We start from the raw sequence: 22702 nt of genomic DNA on the forward strand, positions 1-22702 counted from the left end.
CTCTCTTTCTCATGAGCTGAAAGTGTGAAATAAAGTCATATTTGGTAACAGCTTAACACAGACCCTCACACTGTACTTCTCTAAAGGTTGCTCCCATCTCTGGCTTTGCTAAGTTAGGTGGTCATCTCAAGCAAGATATCCCCTTGCAGACATCCTCTGGTTAAAGACACAGAACTGCCTTTTCTCCCTTACAGAATTCCAGCTGTGGGTGTTTCATTTCTGTAACTGCCATGCAGTTATTTCTCGAATAAAAATACATGTACAGTAATACATGTTGACAGCCACTCAGAGTGCATTTATTTCCATAGTCATTGCAGAATTATTTTTTAATAAACACATAATAATAAAATAACTATAAGCCATTGAACCAGCTGATTTCTTACGTTTGACTTTGTAATTGTTAACAAACAGCACAAAAGTAGCATCTCAGCTTCTCATTTATGCTCCTACAAATGTGAGAAATAAAAATACATTTTTCTAATTGATTCTAAAGGAATGTATTCAACCATAGAGAAGAAATAAATTTCTTTTTGGGTTTTAAAAACTGAAGGCTAATTTTCTCTCCACAAATAACAAAAAATGTGACTGCATAAAAAAAGAAATTACTGTATTTTAGGCTCTATTTCAGGCAGTCATTTCATCCTGAGTGCAAACTTGTATGCTGTATCTTTTTATGGTAAGAATCCTATCATTGTGTGGGAATAGAAAATGTACACAGTTAAAGAGATAAAGGAAGAGAGTGAAGTGTAATTAATAGTGAAGGAGAAAAACCCCTATCATATATATACATATATATGCATCACAGACTTAGACTATGTAAGTATTTCTGAGTATTCTTATTCAACTGGAAATTATATCCCGAAAGAATATTATGGACTTTGCTTTCTTATGTGTGGAGAATAGAACCAAAAGATGGATTTTACAGCAATGATTCCCTCAAGGATAATGTTTCATCCTCCACAAAGCTACCAGCTATTTCAAAGTGAGGAATTTGTTACTATCTCAGGTTACAACTCCAAGGTCAGCCTGCCCCTGAAACAAGTTGAGATGAAATTGGGAACAAGCCTAGTACTGCCATATTTTCTTTTACCAGCTTTAAAAGAATTCCTTTCCCATCTCCACCTCTGATTTTTATTTACAATAGGAGTGGTGATCCTTGGGGAAAGATCCAAACCACCAATGATCATGTAGGAGACTCCTATTTGGCAACCACTCCTATTTGGCATCAAAGCTGAATTTGGAAAAGAATGCTCAAGTAAAACACTAACCAAGTTAAATATAAATTAAAACTCTTCTACACAATTTTATGCTATTTATACTAGACCACTATACCAGGCAATAGAATGCAGTGGAAAAATGGTACAATTTTTCTAAAACCTAAGAGAAAACCTCAAGTGTTAACAAATGCAGGACAGAAGTGATATTATTAATTCAATTTTATGTGCCATTAAATAAGTAAAAGATTTCAATAAATAAGGGGCTTCTTTTCTAAAATGTGTAATTCAACTGAGAAATGGTATATGAGCAAAACATCAACAACAACCTCTGTCCCTGCTAAAGCACCTCTGGCAGCTTCCTCCAGAGTCCAGCCTAAGAGCTCTGGTATTTTTGTATACAGTATAGTGCTGAACCAACAGAATTCAACAGTCCCTATCTGCACAGCTCCACACATGCTTCTTTAAAAATAAAAAAAGCAAAATCCGTTCTGTACCTTTTCCATGCTAAAGAGTTGGACCTGAAGCCACTCACACTCTCAAGGAAACAGCATTTCTCAAGGCAGAGAAACCACATGGCATCACCTTCCTTTGAACAGTTTAGCATCTAAACTGACACAGTTCAACTGAGGAAGAGGTAATAGTTCTGCAGCAGGCAGTGCTATTCTTGGAATTAAGAGCAAGCAAGACCGGACAAAAAACATATAAAATTACCTCTGTTTGTGCTTTTGGTTCTCCAGCTTTGGCCCTCTCAAGCAGTTCTTCAAAGAGCACTTCAGGTTCTTCCTTCATGCCCTCTATAAATTAGATAAAGAAAACTCTTTACTAGCAGTAGTTTAAAGTATTTTTAAAATTGTTGCTCTATGTGGTTGAATAATTAAATGATTATAACTAAAAAATCCAACACAAGGATTTTGCAAGAACAGTGGAAATGAACTTATTACAATATTGACTGTCCATCTCAGTATTGTACTTCAGCATATTTATCCTTGTTATTTGTACATGCCACAGGATGGCACAGTTTACAGTTTCTCATTTACTTCCACAAAATTTGTTTCTCAATAGAATATTCATTACAATAAATACGAGCACATGTGGAATATGTAACATGGATCAGCCTTTGTACTATTACTATTGTTTTATTGATATCACTTCAGTCTTTCACCTGTCAATCTCTTTATTTAGCACTGGAACCTTTTCTAGGATTTTGAAAAATTAATCAAACTTTAAAACAGTGTATTTGAAAGTTCACTCCCTCAGTCTCTAGAGAATACAGAAACTAACAACAATTACACCTGCTAAACCTTGGGTTTCTTTCATTTTGTTCCACACTCCACCGTGTATTTTCTTTCTTTCCCATCTACTGAACACATACAGACTTAAACAACTGGTTTTCTTCAAAAGCGTCATACTGCTCCACCAGTTAATCGTAAAGAAAAACTCAAGAGCTTTATCTGATATCCAGTGTTTGCAAAACAACATCATGCTGCATGCTACTTGATGAATGAAGAATTAGTTAATAGCAAAGCTGATGAAGGCCACGACTGCTACTCTTTTATGAGATGACTTCTCATAAGTTAGTTTGGAAAAATTTTAAAGAGAAAAATCAATACAAGTTGTATGTTTTAAGTTGGGTAAGAATGGACAACTGACCACTGAATCAGAGTTACAACTTCACTAACCAACCAATCTAAAATTCTAGTTAGAAAGGCAGACCCAAATTCTACACTAAGCACCCAAGTCTGACCCCCACTGACCACATTACCCCACACAAACACTCTGTGACACTTTGTAGCTACATCCTGAGGGCAGTGGCAGCATGAGAAGTGTGCTTGGGAAGCAGTGTCCAGATGAAGGAAACTGACCTTCAGGCATCCACTCCAAGTTCCAGTCCCTACCTGACTGGGGCAGCAGCAATGAGAGCAGCTGCTCAGCAGCCCTGCCAGCTGCGGGGCCAGGCACTATCAGCTCTTCTTCACAAGATGGCAGGAAGAAAGAAATCAACCCCATTCCACATGATCTCCTGAAGAACCGGGTTACTTGCATTCTTTAACATCCCTGCTACAGGGACCATTTTTAAAGAAGAACAGGCTACAAATCAACACTTTCATTAAAGTGGATGTATTTAACAAGAGCAAATAAGGAAGTAAAATTTCTTCACCATGCTACAGTTTTGTCTGCCAAGTTCTACTTGGAAAAGTTCTAATGCCAGATTATAACATGTTGTCTGGCTAAACAAGGCACATCATGAAAAATAATTTCCATTTAATACTTGATCTTTTCAAAAAGCTGTAAAAATATTATTGTAAAATAGGCATACAGCATCCCAGCAAAATTATGCCCTGATATATAACCAACATAATTTGAACTCTAAACAAGTCAGAAGCCTGTTTTCCAGATGGCACCATTAACACCAGCAAACATATTTCAGGGGCTCTCTGCTAACAATAAACAGGAAGTTACAGGAAAGAGAATATTGTTTGAAAGAAGTGAAATATTTATCTACTTGCCCTACCCACTCAAATGAAACAAGCTGGGCAATGCAGTACTTTTCTTTTTCCTCCTGTGCTTTCAAATTCCTTAAATCCTTTTGCATCAAAATTTCTGTATTATCTAAATTAGGAATGTATTTTGTTTTTTCTGTTCAGAGTTTTCTACATGTTGAGAACACCACAGACATTTCAGTGATACTCTGGATAATATAGGAGGCACCATTCACAAGTCAGTGTTAAATAATTAAGTGGAATTTACACACATTAAGAAAAACAAACTACAGAAAGCAGTTTGCTAAACTGATAAAAGCTCTAATAAGAAAGGCAGTTCTCTGGCAGCTCATATGGCTATATAAGCTCCACTTGTACACACAAGAGCATGGCACAGCTCTGACCCCTTTTAGCTCTTGTTGCTCAGTAGAATGTGTTAGATAAGAAAGTGTACTTTAAAAAAAAGCTGAAGAAACAAAATGGGAATGTTTTACAACACCAGGCTATAGTTACTTTATTGCAATTACACTGCAGATTAACATGTACCTAGTGGCATTTGCAAAGATGGGGAAAAAAAGAAAAATTAAAAACGTGCAGCCTTATGGTGAACTACCTCCTTCAATGAGAAAAAAAAAATGGTGTTATTGCCATAAAGTTGCTGAACTTTTTGTTCTAACAGAGCTGACTGCCAGGGGAAAGAAACATTTTCTGCGGTTATTTTCAACCTACTGGCCAATCTCTCCCGCCCAGTTATCAATTCTATGTATTTGCACATGTGACCTATGAATATAAATAACAGATAGTAAATTAAAAATATGCCTGTGGGTTGATTCTGTAGTTGTAGGGTAAAGGTGGAGGAAAAGGTTGTGGAGATCAAATTTAGAATATCTTAGTATATACAGTTCTTGCAACCAGCAATATTCTTCGTCTGCTTAAAAGATAACCAAGAGGATAATTAAACAGGTTAGTCATGAATGACTCTAGTTTCATGGCTGCCATCACCAATCTACTTTTCCACAATGCATATAGGTCAGTCTCTGAAGGTAAAAGGTCCAAAACACAGTCAAGGTGTGTTTTAGAACAAGGATGGCCAACACAATCTTTCAAGTTAGCTCAACACTTAACAAAGAACTACACAGGAGTATATGCACCTCCCATAACAATACCATAAGAAGTGATGACTGCAACTTATCACCCTTGTTCTAAAGCATGTTTTTAGTCAGAAAATGTCTTATGTATTCCTCCCACATAAGAGTATTGCAATGGAAATGCTGTCAGTGGAAGCTTTTATTTTCCAGCTTTGCTAAGAACTCATGCCTTTTTAATGTCAAATTTTACTCTGTCTTGAATATAAGAATTTCCATAAGACAGGAACACTCATCTTACAATACTTCATATATCTTTTATGACAATTAAAATAGACTTCACTAGCTGTTTTGTGTCAAGTGTGTTAATACAAGCCAATGAAATCTATCAGTCATTCAAGGCTCACAAGCACTGTAGTCATTCAAATAAAAGCAGGCAAGAGAAAGCACAAAAGTTTAAGACAGCACATAGCATTCATAAAAGAAATTAAAAGCAGGGATGTAGAAGGGTGGTTAGTACTTAATATTTGCCTGTAGTTCCAACCTTGCCACCAAGAACTCAAGACTGTAAAGCTTAGCTCATCACCAGGCTGCTCTATAAAGCAGTTACCAATATAGTTAATTGTACTTTCCCAAAGATAGATCATTCAACACAAATTAGTAATGGATATTGTAACAACAGCATTATTGATAAAATTTTAGTGGGTTTGGATTTTTTATTTTGTGTGATAAAGTCTTAGGTTTAAGATATAAAATGACACTGCATATTTTAATTTTTCTCAATTTCATTTAAAAAAATGAAAAAAAAAATTTGTGATCTGCAAAGTATGATGCAGATGCATTTCTGACTCTGCTGCATTTATGTCATCATACTACAGAAAGATAGCTACTTACTTTTTGAAGCTTTAGACATTATTTGGCACACTGGCCACATAATGTAGGATTCCAGCTTTGTTGCTGTAAGCTCAAATGGGAATTTAGCATTCATTCTGCCATAGACAGGCATTTCTACTATTTCTGCTAGGTTTTGATCAGAAATAGGAAATGTTTAGAAAGGAAACATTCAATTTTCTTTAATACTTTGCTGGGATGCAATTATTGTCCCTTACCTCTGAAATTTAGCCATTAAATTGACAAAAAGGCAGTAAATCCACAGTAGGGAATTAGTCCAAGTGAGACTGTAAGATACCAATCCTTAACATTTTAAATCACAAAAGGAAGATGCCATTACATGTTAAAGATTAAATAACATATCTAAACCTCATCTTTGGACTATACTGAAGACTAAAACCCAACAAACTCTTCAACATTCATACTAAGTTTTGAAGAATGGTCTTACACAATCTAGGTAAGAAATACGTTCAATGCAAAAGACTTTAAAGACAAAGAAAGTAAACTGGGGTTTACTTTATCACAAGATTTCCTTCCCAGTATTCTAATACAAATCAGTAATAGATGCAATAAATCCCCAACCCTTTTAATATCCTTAACATACACAACTGAATCACATCATGTGAGCATCACTGTAGTTGGCTGATTTGTCGCAAAGAGTCTGATCATATATTTAGCAAAGAAGTTTTACACACATTTTAGACAAGCACTGCTTCCAAAACCTCAGCATTTTAAGTGACATTGCGTATGACACTTCCATTCTTGAATTCTGAAATCTTTAAAGGCACGTAATAGTCCTTTCATGTAAAGGAAGATTTTGAGTTGTATAGGCACACAAAGTGGATCATACACACATGCCCATCACATAGAACACCCTCAATTTTCTCAGTGCCCTTCTTGTCGCCGTTGAGCAAGACGGGAACCGAATGACTCCAAGTTAGAAGGTAAAGAATTAAACTCTCATTTATTTCAAATGCACCGCTCTATTTATAGGGAACATCGTGCGGATTAATTTCATTGGTCTTAGAGTAAAAACATCTCACACCATTGGTGTGCAGTGAATGACGCACGGTGGCAGAACCTATCTGTAAACAATGTGAACAACAAGGTAGATTAGAGAATTATTTACATTCTTTCCCAACTGTCTCCCAGGCTCTCGCCTGGTTAGAAAACCCTCTCTTTTTCTCTCTGACTGAACTGAGAATATCCACACCCTTCTAACCACTAGGAATCACTGCCTTCCTTCAAAAAAATCTACTAAAGTTATTTCAGGCAGAAGGAATCAATAGAGTGCATGCTGAATAATAAAAGTGTTTGTCGATTTACTTTCCTACCAACACAAACACATTAAAGCTCTCAGCAGTGGATTTACTCAGCTCAAGGGACTTTTAGCCTCTTGCCTGCTAATATCACCCTTGGCCAGGTGCACACAGATTTCTTCTTAGCACCCAGCTACAGCATCTGAATTCCAGATTAAGCAAGAGGTCAAAGACCATGAACAGGGAATAACAAAGAAAAAATGGTATTTTAAAGGATCACAATTTCTTATGCCTTTTGAGTTGGAGATTTTATTTGTTCACACAGTTATTGGAGGCCGTCCCCATGACAGTCATGCTATCATGCACAACAAATAATTTTTTTAAACTAACACAAGCTAGGGACTTCTAAGTGCTTTGAATGAAAAGGTGAAAACCTAGTGAGAACAGGATAAATGGAAAATTGAAAGCACCTTCTCAGAGAGGAAGCAACAATGAAGCATTAATACAAAATATGTAAGTTTAAAAGAAATTACAGGTTTTACAAGTGAATATTAAAGCTCATGGAAACTCTACTGAACAAAAGATTAATGCATTAAGCAACACCCACACAAAGAGTATGAAGGAAACGTGTATGGCACACACAATTTACATAATCATGACTTCATGCATTCATTTGGGCTCAGAAAAAGAAGTGACAGGAATGTGCAGTAGGAGGAGGATAAAACCCATGTGCTGGGAAGAATAAAGTATCCGAGATGACAAGATACAAAACAAGATTTCTAGATTGGCCCTCCCATTTTATAGTACAGGAAGTATTCCTGAAGTGACTAAAACCAGACAGGAACAGCTAAGCATATGCACACCAAAATAATACGTTCAGTCCTACCCAGTGGGAACACGCCTCCAAGTTCACTGAGCACACACCTAGAAAAATACATAACCATGTCACTATTCCATGAGAAGATCTGACAGTTGACACAGGTGGAAATTGTTATCAAGGTGGCCCAGCAAAGTGAGCCAAGCAAAGGTAAATAGGCAGTCTTACAAATAATCTAGCAAATTTTAGGTTTAGGTATAGAATTTGAAATGTAGTTTCCTTAACATTTTGTTTAAATAAACGTGACTAAGACAAAAAACAGAGCATCAAAAAGGCCAGAAAGCAACAGCAACAACAATCTCAACTACATCCCAGAAAATTATACATTAAAAAACAGGATATGATTTTAAATACATTTAATAAATAACTTTATGTGTTAAGTAGTTCCTCCAACTAAGGAGGATTAAAAAAATCACAAACCTATTTTTTCCCTAAATAGGAAAAAAAAATACTGGCTTGGACAGGCAGATCCAGCTCATATTTACATCTCTAAAGATAGGGAGCAAGGCTTCTCACATAAGTCCTCTAAACAAATTAGAATGCAGTTTACATGGAAAAGGAAGAGATTAAGAAACAGAATATGAAGATTAGAAAAACACAGCTTTCATTCTCCCAGGGGTAAGATTATCAGTTTAGACACACAGGGATACAAAATAAGGCCTAAGTCACTCAATACATTTATATGAGTGAAAGAAAAAAGGGCTAATACCAAGATGCCAAAATCTGCCAGTGATTCCGTGTTATTCAGGAAAAAAAAAAAAAGCCTCAAGCAAAACCAGCAGAACGATTTAATGATAATTATGTGACAAAAGGCTAGATGAAATGCAGGAAACCACAGACACTTTATCATTGCACACACAGTGATAAGTTCTGAACTATTATCACTTAGCATAACACCTTACAGTTGTAACAGTGTTTTATGAAAAACACAGCTCAGTGCTAATAAGACACTATTATCAGAGCTTTATAACCTGAGAAAGAAAGTGAGGAGAATGAAACTGAGAAGGTAAATATTGAGACTATTCAGTGTCTTTCCAAACACAAGAACTCAAGGGCATGAACAGATTAAAAGTATTCAGCCAATGCCAAATATTTCTATGGGTTTAAAAAGGCTTTTCAAAAACGTTTAGGCTGCAACTAGCTGAAGAGCATTCTGAATAAAATAAAGTAAGGACAGCAGTAGTACTGCATTTAGAAAAACCCCCCTGGCTCTAACAGGCATGCTGTAAATAAGAGTAAATGATTCTCAGGAGAAAGGTAACAAGAAGCTTGAACCTGACAAAAACCCGTTACCAATCTCTAGTATCAGCACTGAGTATTGACAGCAGCTTCTGTGAGCCTTCCTAACTGGAACACACCCATGCTAGTTCAGGGGTAAGAAAAAGCTGAATGGCATCCAGAGGAAGAAAAACTGCACTTCATGATTTCATTAGCTCTATTCCAAAAGCTCACTACTTAACTTCAGTGGGTTTTCTACTTATACAAAGTCACAGGATGTCAGGCATCTCCCTCAGTGTCACGTTATTAACTGACAGAGTAATTGAGACATTTGATGGAGTAGTATGGAACAAGATTTCATCCCCAGGCATTTCTACCAGCTAAATTACTGGGGTGGGAGCAGGGAGTGAAGAATGTCTTCTTTGACATTACATCTTCTCCCACATATGAACAAATTCTCTATATACCATGAAGAGCACTGATGTCTGAACTGAACTTTGTCACATTGCACAGCACTGTATTTGGAGCTTCAGCATGCATCACTTTATTGCTTTAGCAAGAAGGCTTTACTGTAATTGAATCTGAAAGGGAGTACTGTCTCAATTACAAGGAAAATTACTTGCTTCTACTGTGAGTGGATACTAGTATGAATAAACTATGCTCACTGCTAAACTCCACTCCTCCCACCATGCTCCACAAGGTAAGATGAACAAATGAATATGTAGGCGGAGACTGACATGGCACAGAAAAGACAGATATAGAATTATTTGTATTTGAAAAAGCCTCTTCTATGACTTCCATTATCACAGACTTGAAGCTGGATTTTTACTTAACCTTTTTTTTGTCTAGGAATTTCCATAAAAATATGCCTCTGAAGTGCAATATACAAAGCTTATCCCATTCTTAGTATTAATAAAAATGCTTGAGTAGTACTTCCAGATAGGTTCCAACTGTTCTACAATTAAGTTCAGAATAACAAAAGCAGTCTTTGCCACAAGTATCATCAGAGAAAAAATTAAAATGCAGCTATATAAGCCAGCATTGGATTAGGCTGAAAAAGAAATTGCCAGTAAAAGGTCCAACACAGGCTATGAATCCTGTGCCAAAAGAATTTAGGGTGGTGCATCAAAGGACCTACATCACCTTAACTATTACCATAAATATTTACAAAGACAATCAGCTTGCTGGAATCCAGTCAGTTTTTAATACTTATTTTTCATCCTCAGTTTGCATTCAGCAGCGTTTAAGTGTGTTCTGTTCCCTAGATTACAATGCCTTTGGCAGAAATAACCCAAAATTAACTAGCATCATTTGGTTTATTACAAAAGAAAAAGCATCATTTGGTTTCTTACAAACCATGCATCCAGCTGCTGAAGACAACCCACCTGCAAAACCTCTGTATTTGCAGACTACTTTGAGGCACTGGCATCTTTCAGCTCTGCATGACTGAATGGCATTCTCAGACAACTGCTGAAAGGGAATCCTTCTCCTATACCTCAGTGTTCATCAATCTTGTTCTCCATCATACTTTGCTACAGTACAGGCAGAACATGTTATAGCTTCTCATGAAGTCAGTAGATGTCTTACTGCACTGTTCAAAACTATAATAGGATTGTATTGTAATCATCTGGTTTTATTGTGGCACTTAAGAAAACAGAAAGCAAAAAACAACAAAACCCAAATCCCAAAGCATGACTGAACCATCGGAAAAACACCCTGTTGCAAACATGAAACAGTTAATTCATGTTAGAAGAGTGAATGAACTTGCTTTTAAAATTTTCACAAATTAAATACACTAGCTATAGTGTGGATTTTGTGGTGGATTTTCAGTAATAGCTCATTTGCTAGTATGAAGAAAACTTTATAACATGGGATAGGAAGCAGGCAACAAGAATGCATGCACATACAAAGTAAATAGTTGAAGCCTATTTGTCAAGCAATAAATAATCAAGAAAAAGTAGGAAAATGAAAGCTTATGGGGGTGCCTGTCCATGGATATCAACTAAAACATAGAAAGCAACACATTTTGTGCAGAATCTGCCTACAAGGTACTTCTTTTGGAGTCACGTCCTATATAATACATCCAGTTCCTTTTGGAAGTGCATGGTGGTAATTCTGATAGTGTTACACTGGATTTTATGCAGGAAAAATTCTTTCTGTAAGCAGAAATCTTTCTGTAAGTTAATAAAAAATCAAACAAATTCAACAATTTCAAGGAACAGCACACAGGTTTTTATTTCAGATTTTATTTTCAGTATGAAACAAGCTTTCTAGAATCTCAGACACCCTTAGGAGTAAAGGCATACACAATTAATTAAAATAAAAATAATTTCTTTTGTTAGCAGATACTGTGTAAGCTCAGCTCCTATGTGAAAGATGTCAGATCTCTTCCATTCATCCACAGGTAGAATACATACTTTTAGAAAAAAGTTGATCTGTACATTTTATAAGAGTAAATGCAGGTTCTAAAAGTTTTGTTTTGTGTCACTGGATTGTATTGTTGAGCTTTCAGTGTTCAGGAGAGCCAGCCTGAGTCTCTAGAGAAATCCTCCTAACCACTTTCCACAAGTTCCAAAAGCTCAGTGGTTTTGTGTGCCGTAACTGTGGGAGTAAAGTTTCTGGAAAGACTAACATTCCACTTAAAAGCTGGCATCAAGCATCATGTCATAAACATGATTTGTACATATCAAATATAATGACAGAGGAACTGACTGGAGGAGAAGAAGAAAAAATACTTTGCTCAACAAACATCAACAATTTGAAAAAAAGGTTTTATTAACTTCAGATGCTTAGCTGCTCATCCATGAGTGTTGACTCCTTTCATCCATTCAGAAACCTCCTGAATTCTTAACTGGTAAGGGCTTAGTACAATTAAGAGAACATTGCATGTTTTTCTTTTATGCCTTTAACCTCCATGGTCAGATCTTAAGACAGTCCTACTCATCCCAAGAACAATTCCAAGTTCTTATACTACCATACTTCGGCAGGCATTGTACTTTAAAAGGTGGTAACAGCGATAGGAGAGAAGGGAATAACATTTGTTTACAGAACTGTTCATGTCTAGGACTCAATTCTACTTTCTCTGGGAGGAGCAATGCATTTGTAGATATGGTAATAGTCTTAGTCACACCACAATTGCAAGTAATCAAATACCATTAAATTGAACTGGGAACAACTTGGGCACCCCCACAAAATGAACATAAATTGTCAGGAGAGCAATAAAAATAAAGCATGTAGGTGGAAGACTAAAAGTGATATTACAGACTATAAATTTTAAAAGTGGAGGAAAAACCATTCTTCAAACCTGTATTTTTCTAGCATAGCTATTACTGTACAAAGATCTTTTAAAGTAATTAAAACAATTTTATATGTAACTAATGAACCAGTCCTGCTGATTTTTCTATGCAGGCATCTCTGATTGATTTATGGATGAGCTGGGATAAATCTAACATTAGTTAGATCAAATCTAAACCTGCAGTTCCAAAACTGTAGAGTTAAAAATAAATTAGCATTTTGTCATTTCTTAGTTGATAATCATCAATATTAACCATTTCCACCAAAAAAATGAAAGGAGAAAGCAATGAAAAACAATGTGAGAAGATGAGACTATAGAGATCACCAAGTCCACATATTTTTGTGGATGCAGACGGAAAGTTATCCTAACAATCTGCACAATACACATGGAATTTCAGCAATTCTGCAGTTTGAGCACTTCACCACATCGACACTCCAGCAGTCCATTTGCTGTCAAAACAGAGGGGCTCTTAAAAAAGGAACATTCCAACTATTTAGCAAATCCACAAATCCAGTGGCTTAAGTAAGCATTTCTAATAACTAACTTTTCAAAGGATTAGCTTTATTTACCAGTTTACTGTTCCCAGTCTCACCTTCTAACTTTCACAATGAAGTGGGGCTGCTGCTGAGGGGCCCTCCAGCAACACAACAGCTCCAAGTCTCTCCTTGACAACTGTACTGTAACAGGGATTTGTTTGCACAGTGGAACCCACATACTGGATCTCTTCTGAAGGAAACCCAATTGGAAGACTCCAACCACTAGATTAAATTCTTAAATTTGCACAAAAGGAATGTCAAGTCCTGCACACCAAAGAATTTTATAGGGCTATCCCATTTCATTACATAATTCACTAATATGAGTATAGCTCTTCCATTTTTACCCTCCTTTCTTGCAGCACCCTGTGACTGTGCTAGAAATTTTCTTATCATAAGCAGATTAGGAAATTGATCCACCTGGAAAAAAATGGATGAAGACTGAGCTAGGGCACCTTCCATAATCTGGTTCATCATGTGAATGTAAAAAAAATTGATAGCAGCAATAGTATCCGTTATCACCCAAAAAAACCCATTTATGTATTTCAAATGGTGGAAGAGGGAAAGATGGAGAATGTTTCCTCAAATAAATGGGTGTTCAATCCTCCTCCCATATAGGGTAAAAATACCAGCATGTTACTGACAATAGCAGCAGACATGAAAAAGCCCATTTCCATTTCTCTGCACCAACAATGATGTCCCAAAATTTTATCACAAAATACAGTCTTTTGTTTGGATAGAATCCTTTCTCTCCCACAGCAATGCCTGGAAAATGAGCTTTCTAGGAGCCTGAGTATTTAAAGGTAAAGTTTGAAGGGGCATTAATAAACTGACAGATAAATTGTTATGTAATTAGTACTTCAAGGCATAATCCTCCCCTTCGAATAATCAGAGGTTTTTCTTCAAATCTTGAGATTTCTTCAAGCTTTGCACAAACATTTCAGTTTGCCTCAAGAGTTATTCTGTAATAACTAGCTGCCAAGAAGTAAAGACACAGAAGTGCTGAAACAGAGCTCTGAAGCAAAGGTTCTTCATAACCTTAAGTGAAGAGGGTAACACTTGGAAAATATTTGTAAATTATAAAGGTTCCCTATTTGTTAGCTATCATTTAGCAATGCCTTGGAGACATACTGTTATAAATTGTTGCAATGCATTGTAAACTGTTTAAAAGATTTTTTTACTATTTATCAATTTGAAGTCAGTCAATTAATAAAATAATTCTCTTCCTAGAAGTACAAAAAATTTTAATAACCAAAGTACACACAGAAGTCTGTTTATCTGTCGAAACCCAGAATGTCCCTCGGACACTCTTGGATGTTCCGGGCCCAGGTCAAAAGCATTTGAGACCCTGGCATGCAGCTGGAAACCCCTGTGGCTTTGAATCTGATCCATGGAACAATTTACCAACCATGCAGGAAGAACAAGAAATCACAAAAGTTTAGATATTATAGTAGAAGTAGTCACAAAGTGAAAGGAAGAATCTTTGAGTGCTGTACAGGGGGGTTTTAGGCCTTGTACAGAGGGGTCTGAATTTTGTACATGGGGGTCAGAAGTTCTAAGATGGAGGGATTTGGGCGTGCCCTGTCCTCCTTCTTTCTCCTTCCTAACCTCCATGTTCTTGGTGATGTTGGCATTCACAGATTAGTTTAGAGTAGAAAGTCACTATTTAATATAGGTAATAGGCATTGGGGAAAAACCATAAACATTTAACACGTAATGCATGATATAAAAGAAGGCACCAGCCCCCTGGGTGTCGGAGTGTGCCTTTGCCTGACTGCTGAATGGACCGCAGCAGCTCAGGGAGAAAATCTTTTAGATAACATACAATAAACTACCTTGAGACCGGACAACTGAAGACTACTGAGTCTTTCTTTGGAGGCACGGGTTGGAGGAGAGACTTTTCCATCTTTTGTGGTCACCCCAATCTTGGGGTGAGCCCTGTCATATATCTACAATCAAAATATAATAAATTGATTCCTGTCTGCAAAGCTCTCTGTACAAACACCTTCCCATGTTTTCTCAATTCTAGAACAAGAGATTACAGCAAAACCATGGACAAAAAACCCCAACTAGTTCCTTAACCAAAGAGACCTTTCTTCAAGCACTGCAACTTAGCTTTGCAATTTCTCCTTTCCAACCTTACTGGCTAGCAAATGTGCCTGAATAATGTAATAAAGCGGTAATTATCTGTTTCATGCACATATGAAAAATTACCATCTTCTCCCCAGCTTCTCTAGCACCCTAGCATGACCTCCTTTACCTGCTGACTGGCAGAGAGTCAATTTTTACTAAAGACACTTTATATGCTTGAATGTACATGAGCATTACAAGAAATGGAAACTCTTCCAGATAACCTCCAGCACAATAAATGTTCACTTGGGGTGAGAGTCATCCAGGTCAAGTTATCACTGTGGCTGAATTGATGCAGTTATTTGAATCCAGACGTGACAGTCAAGTATCTGATCACGACTGTATTGTGAAAAGTGTCTCTCAATTTTGCTTTCCTTTCATCTGAATCAAAACCTGTCCTGGGACATACAGATCTACTTTCTAACTGAGCAATACAGGGCACTTACCTCGACTGCAGACTCGGGCATCGCTTTCAAAAAACATTAATAGCAGCAGTACTACAGATACTCACATGCTAACTAAGTCACCACATTGAAAGTGCTTTTTTCCAAGCTCTGTTCAGTGTGTAAGTAGAGGAAATTGTTTCTCTAGCAAGAATGATATTTTTAAGCCTACTTGGAGAATCTGGTGTTGGGAGCTCCAGAGCTCTCGTCCAAGCTCTGTCTTTTCACATTGCTTTAAAACTGTATCCGAAGGGAGGAGATTCTACAGAGTGGATTAAACACAGAAACCAAAAAGGGGTATGTAGCACCTGGACCAGAAACTGAGGGGCCTGTGCACCTGAGAGGCATACAAGTGTCTTATGAGATTAGAGTCTTAGTCTGTTTCAAAAGACTTCACTAGCAAGCAGACACTGGTCTTCCCTACTATGAACAAACTCTCCTGTAATTTGCTTCCATGAATACTGATGACTCCATGGCTTTAAAATTTCAGGAACCCTAATTAGTAGTGTATATGCTTTGCTCACTAATAAGCTCCCTATCCATGAACATCCTTGAAAGAGTAACCATTTTTTTTTCTCATTTATTTTTAAACATGAAAGCAAACATATTGACATTCACTCCATTCCTACAAACACACGGAATGGAAAACCAAAACCATACATAAGCAGAATGCAAGAGTTTTGGGTAGAAATAGGAATGCCCTCATTTTCTTTTTTAACACAACAAAACCTGTATCTATAAATTATCCTAATGATTGATTATTTTTTTCATTAAATCCAGATTCAATTTGCTCAATAAATTCTCAAAGCACTGTTTCCTCCCATTGTGAAAGAAATTATTGAAGGAATAACACAAACATTATCTACATGATTACCTAACATTACCTAATGATACATTAGCAGAATAGAGACTGAAAAATTGCTAAGGAAAAAAATGGCAGTTTGATCCAAAGGAAGTACCTGTGCTGCTGAGGATACTGTGTGTGTTTAAGTGCTTTACTGAGTCAGAGCCAAGGCATTCATTAATTTGCTGGATTACACTACAAGATATGGATCATGCTGCAGAAACAGATGATGTGATGTTTGCTTCCAGGAAACAAATTACTTAACATTCACTTTGATGCCTTAAACACAGTGTATATTAACAAAAACTGGAAGAAAAAGCACACATCAGAAATACAGATATGGTGTCAAGAACATTACAAGAATTAGTAAAATGGTTGAGGTTAGAAAGGACCACTGGGAGTCACCTATTCCAACCCTTCTGCTCATGCAGGTGCACCTAAGTTGGCTGCCCAGGGCTGTGTCCATGTGGTTTTTGAGTATCTCAAACGATGCAGACTCCATCACCTCTCTGGACAAGCTGTGCCATTTCTCAGTCACCCTCACAGGAAAAACAAAAAAGTGTTTACTGATGGTCAAAGGGAACCCCCCCTGTTTGTGCCAGCTGCCTCTGGTCCTTGTGTTGGGGACTACTGGAAAGATCATAGCTCCATCCTTTTTGCACCCTACCTTCAGCTATTTATGCACATTGATAGATCCCCCCTGAGACTTCTCTTCCCCAGGCTCAATAGCCCCCGCTCTCTCAGCTGTCTCCACAGGAGAGATGCTGCAGCTCATTCATCATCTCTGTGGCCCTTTGCTGAACTCTCTCCATGTCTCTCTTGTACTGAGTAGTCCAGAACTGGGTGAAGCACTCCAGGGGTGACTGGAGGGGAAGGATCTCCTTCCACCTGTTGGGCAATGTTTCAACTATTGCAGCCCAGTATACCAGTGACCTTCTGCAGGAGAAGGGCACGTGGGCATGTGGTAGATAGTCCTGAGCTGAAACTGCCTTTCCAAATAATTGAGATATAGACAGTACATTTCCCCTTCTCAAACAGAAATGATAGCCAATTTATTAAAAAATTATACAAACTTAAATTTGTTACAGTAATTTAGATTTGAGCAAGATATTTAAGTCATCATTAAAGCGGAGTGTTCTACATACTTAGTAAGATTTGAGACAGCTTTCTGTATATTAGTGTGCTGGTCTTTTCTGTCCTCTTCTCCATCACTCCTGGTCACAATCATAGTGACTATTGAAAATTACCCAACTTCTTAATCTTCCAAGAAAGAAGTCAGAGCAGCCTTTCTCAGAACATCTGGTCTGGAACATATTTCCTTTCATACAACCAAACCACAACATGCCCTGGCTGAGAGTCCAAGTCCTTCACTTTTCCTAGACCTGTGAGAAACTCAAATGTTATTTATCAGTAAGGGCTCTAGTGATTCCAAGGAACACTTTCTCTGTCAGTTCAAATATTTTGAGAATTTCTGAAGTGCCAATTTTCTGTTTGACATATCAGGGTTTTTTTTTCTGTATTTGCTTTCATATGTACATCTTTGAATTTGTATTTTTATTTGCAGTTCTTTCTAAAGTCCTACTAAAATGCCTATTTTTAAGTTCTGATGACCAGAACATCCTTTCTTTTAATAAAGTTTTCAGTTCTAGAAACTGTTAGCACTATGACAAACAGCATAACTCTAAAACCACGAGCCATAGAAGAAAATACTGTATTATGTATTATTGAAGACATTTTCTACCTAAATTCACTAAAATCTTGATTGTTAGAGATTCCAGCAAGACACTATGGCAATGCTAGCTCATTCTGCTGCATTGAGTACTTGAGTATATTAAGAAGGTCACGGGAAGGGCAATGACAGTGGCAACAGGCACCCATAATATTTTAATGGGAAGAGATTTAAAGCAATCAGGAGTGAGTCACAACTGAAAAGGATAAATACATCAATGCTCAAAAGCCCTCTTTAATAAGCAGCATCTCTAATACAGTGCTGCATAGGTAGGGATCATTAGCAAATACACAGGACTGTAAAGAGAACTAAGATAAAAATCAGTGTGATTTTAAAAGTCCAACATTTGTGTAGGGTAAGAAAATTTCCAAATTAGCTAGAAAAGAACAGCTAACAGAACCAATGTGTAAAACACCACTAGACAGATTGTGTTGATTTCCAGAATCTTGCATTAATGTGGGCACCAACAACAGAAACCTATGTATTGCTTTTTCAAATCATAGTATAACTAAGGCCAAGATAACTTCATACCATATTCCTATTATAGTTACTATTCGTTCCTTGTTGAAGCATACTAAGAAACTAGGAAAAACTGAAGACAGAAAACATATCTGTTAGCACTGACTCTAAATTAGCAGCCATGTAGGTAATGTTAGAAGTGTCTAATCTCCATAATCTCTCAATTCTTTTACAAGTGGGCTAGATGACAAAATTGGTACTGAACACTGAAGCATGACAGAAATTCAGGTATTCAAAAAAAAATTCTCCTTAATTTGGAACAGGGCACCCAGAAGGTTCCAACAGTCAATTATGAATTAGATGCAAACAACAGATTTGCTGAAACAGCCATAATATTGACCTGAACTACGTACAGAGCTCAGATGCATCTAGTATGTGCCACACAGTCACACATAATATTAAACTCCAGGATAGCCTTACTATCTTCAATAGAGAGACTCATATTTGCGAATATAAGGGCATGTACATAAGCAGTTTCATGATCAAAAGTCCAATTTTAAAGAAAGTTAAAGAGCAAGCGATGAGCTAGACCTTGAGCACAAGACCATCTTGCACAAGTGTTATATTAGAAACTGAATTAAAACTGGAACTCAGCAGGTGAATACAGGAGCCAGGTGGTTTTTGTTCTGCATTTTGCACAAGACCTTGCTCTCATCCTATCAGTTTCCACAATCTTTGAAACTCAATGGTTTCACAGCAAGTGGAGGAAAAGAACCCCATCATTCTGCCTCTCAGAGTGTATCACGACTGTAAATCCATATTCTTATCTTACTGCTAATATTAACTTTAATTTTGGCTTCATGTACCAGTTTATTATTCCATCAGTCTACATTACAGTAGTATCTTATGCATCCACATTAGAATTCATAGTAAAGCTATAGTTATAGCATGTGTCCTTGCCAAATAAAGAAATTAAATTGAAACATTATTTTGCTAAATTTAATTAAATCTCCCTGCCAATTTTTCAAATAAAGTTCTTTCCTATTGCTTTGTACAAACCTGAAGAATTAGACAGGAAAACTCGAAAATATGCACGAAGGAAGCTGAAGTAGAAAAGACTCTTCCACAACAACATGTTAAAAGAAATCAGATAAATTTATTTTCCTACTTTACAGTGTCTTTAAACAGAGTTTTGAATACATATACATTAAACATTGGGAGATTATTGCGTGCAAGCTGATTTTGCTTAAGAATTGCTTTCATACTTACCCTTTTTTTCTGTTTTCTCCCTGCTATGGGAGTAGCCAGGAACTGAAGACATTGCAGAATCTGCTGAAGATGTTCCAGGTCTCTGACTGTTCCCACTATGGTCCACAGGAGCAGCATTTAGCTGGGACCTTCCAAGATGCTGCTGGGAGTGAGAGGGACTTGAGGTGGGATCAGGATCTGAATTCATTTTAGCTGCCAAAGAAGAAAATAATGATAAATTATCAGCAAGCAAGTTTACAATGTAAAACTGAATGAATTTTTATTCACTTACAATGATTAAAAACTTAAAATCTGAATGTATTTGTATAATTAGGTAAACAAAAAGCATAGAAAACAGCAAGAAGGCTGAAAGAAACTTCAAGATTTATCTATACATTCTTCAGTAATTCCCAGCATGAGCAGCTATAGCTGACTCTGACCATTTATACAATATTGTGCCAGAACAATGACTCCTCTTTTTCCTAACTAATAATAACTGGGTTACAAGGGTAAACAAATGTTAAAACTAATAATCAATCCTGTAAATGCTGCATATAAATTTCTCCTTTGAATTTAATGTTCTGCTTATACATGCCAGAAATAAAGACTAGCCCCAAACTTTTTATGGACAAGTATATAATAATAGAAAAATTTGTACCAAAGGCCTGGTTAACTGTCATCACCTAATCAGGAGACAGGTAATAATGATAAGAAAGCAAAGCAGGAGGAGATGTAGGACTCTGCATGGGAAATCAGAGGAGGAACACCACCAAGGATGCTGTTTTTATACATTATCAACTTAAATGCCCATGACTCAAAATTAGCTTACTTTTTAATACCTTTATGTCCCACTTAAAAATAAAAAATATTCATACATGGCAGGGAGGCATTACACCAGAGGGCCTTTTAACTATAAGCCTTCTCAAAAATAAGAGGGGATCTCTGCTCTACAGTAAGAAGTTCCCTAAATAAGCAAACTTGCATAAAAATGCCTACTGAAAGTTTAGCTTTCACAAGACAAAAGTAGCAAGGTATGCATACACTACCACAGCCTAACACATAGCAACTCCTACTGCTTAAGAACAACTTCCCTTAAGTTAAGCAATTTGCAAGGAGCATTTTAGAATATTTCTGGCAATAAACAATATTTTTAAATTCTGTATAAGCACAGAATTAATTCAGAATACCAATCTGAAGATGTCCTTGGAAAGATGAAAGACACCACTTAAACAACTTCCACTCAAAGGACGCTAAAATCATGACACGGGGCTAAGAGTACTAGCAATGTCTCCACTGCCAAACGTACTACTTGTAATTTGACAGCTTGGCTGCAAAAATTAAGCTGGCTTAAACCAGAAAATATTTTACTGATACAAGTAAATGCATTTCTGTATTATGTTTCTACATCAAGTTATAAATAAACCAACATAGTTCAGTTCAACCTTCAAACAGCCCTCGGAAAACACAGAGATTAAAATACCTTCCCGGTAAACCAGCATGAGTATTTTTAACCATTATACAATCACAAAAGTTACTGTGCCTCCAGCTTTAACTTGACCTTAGCGCTTCGGAAGAGGGACGGCGAGCGCGGCCAGGCCGCGCCCGAGGCGCCCCGCGGGGGATGCGCGGCTCGGACGGGTCCGGCTCCTTCCAGAACGGGCAGCACCGGCACAGCCGTGAGCGGGAGCTCACCTCGCTATCAGCCAGCTCGCAAAAACATCCCCGTCCCAAAAGTCACTCTGCTCTTGCCCTACAAAGGGCACCACCAACTTTTCCTCCGGGTCGTTCACAAGCCAGCGGGCGGTGACTCCGCACCCACCGCCGCCAGCCGCTCGGGAACGCCGGAGCTCGCTCGGCCTCGTTCCCCGCGAGGTCCGAGAGTGCCCGGGCGGCCCTGCCTCTGCGGAAGGCCAGAGAGCCCCAGCGGGGACCGCGAGGGGGCCGGCAGCTCGGGCCGTCCTGCGCGGGGTCCCGCCCCAGACGCTCACCGAGCCCGGCCGGGCGAAGTCAGCGCCGCACACCCCCGATGACGAACCTCCCGCAGCTCCGGAGGCGGCCGGACGCCGACTGGGGCTCCGCCGGCAGCCCGCAGCCCTGGGGGACGGTGCTGCCCCGCCCATCGGCCGCAGCCCCCTCCTCTCTCCGCTGCCACTCACCGCCCTCCGCTCTCGGGGAGGGCTCCGACGAGGCCCCGCCGGGGCCGGGCGGGGCCGGCGGCAGGAGGAGGAGGCGGTGGCGGTGGCGCAGGGCCGGCGGGGTGGAGGGGCAGGCGGTGGCAGAGCAGCGGTACCGGGGCGGGGGGTACTGTCGTGTGCGGCCGCGCCCCGCGCAGCGGCAGCGGGCGGGGGCTGGCCGCCCACCCGTGGGGCCGAGGGGTGGCAGGACGGGGGCGGGCTCGGGCCGCTGCAAAATGGCGGTGCCGGGCGGGGCGGGCGGAGGCCGGCGGGTCCGGGGTGAGGGCGCAGCTCCGCTGCAGCGGTGTAGCGGCGGCAGGGTCGGTGTGAGCCGGCCCCGGGTGAGGGCGCAGCTCCGCTGCAGCGGTGTAGCGGCGGCAGGGTCGGTGTGAGCCGGCCCCGGGTGAGGGCTCAGCTCCGCTGCAGCGGTGTAGCGGCGGCAGGGTCGGTGTGAGCCGGCCCCGGTGCTGCACCGGACCTTCCCTCGCCTAGCGCGGAGTTTCTCGGTACGGGAGCGAAGGGAATGGGAAAAAGGGCGGTAACCCAGTAGCTGAGTTTTTCTAAATGCCCTCTAATGCCCTCCACATCTGCTAGCATTTCTGCCACGTAGGTGGAAGGCTTCTGGGCAGGAAGCGAATTGTAAACTTAGCGTGTTGCGGATGTTTTGATGGTGAACTCAGTTCGTTTTAAAAATTATTTTCTATAAGCTCTTTAAATAAGTCAAGGTAGTTTGAATAGCTGCTAATTAAAACTCCAATCAAACAAACAAGCTACAAATTCGGAGTAAGAGATTAAATTAAACTTCATTTATATAAGTTAC

The 22702-nt window shown here is 38.8% G+C and overlaps 1 protein-coding gene across 4 annotated transcripts in view; it reads right to left on the bottom strand.

Moving 5' to 3' along the window:
• The window catches only part of WFS1 (wolframin ER transmembrane glycoprotein), a 37516-nt gene extending 15634 nt beyond the window's left edge, over nucleotides 1-21882 (bottom strand). The window contains exons 1-3 of one of the 4 annotated variants that reach the window (XM_068188646.1): nucleotides 21697-21882; nucleotides 19730-19921; nucleotides 1929-2011 (exon numbers count right to left, since the gene is read on the bottom strand). In XM_068188646.1, coding sequence (XP_068044747.1) covers nucleotides 1929-2011; nucleotides 19730-19916 — 270 coding nt within the window. In that variant the 5' untranslated portion in view covers nucleotides 19917-19921; nucleotides 21697-21882. Of the gene's footprint in view, nucleotides 1-1711; nucleotides 1833-1928; nucleotides 2012-19729; nucleotides 19922-21400; nucleotides 21648-21696 lie in introns of those variants that run through there. The other 3 variants (XM_068188645.1, XM_068188647.1, XM_068188648.1) reach the window with 3 other exon arrangements.
• Between the last annotated feature and the right edge of the window lie 820 nt (nucleotides 21883-22702).

This window comes from Anomalospiza imberbis, chromosome 4, assembly GCF_031753505.1.
Source record: "Anomalospiza imberbis isolate Cuckoo-Finch-1a 21T00152 chromosome 4, ASM3175350v1, whole genome shotgun sequence".
In the NCBI taxonomy this organism is placed as follows: Eukaryota; Metazoa; Chordata; class Aves; order Passeriformes; family Viduidae; genus Anomalospiza; species Anomalospiza imberbis.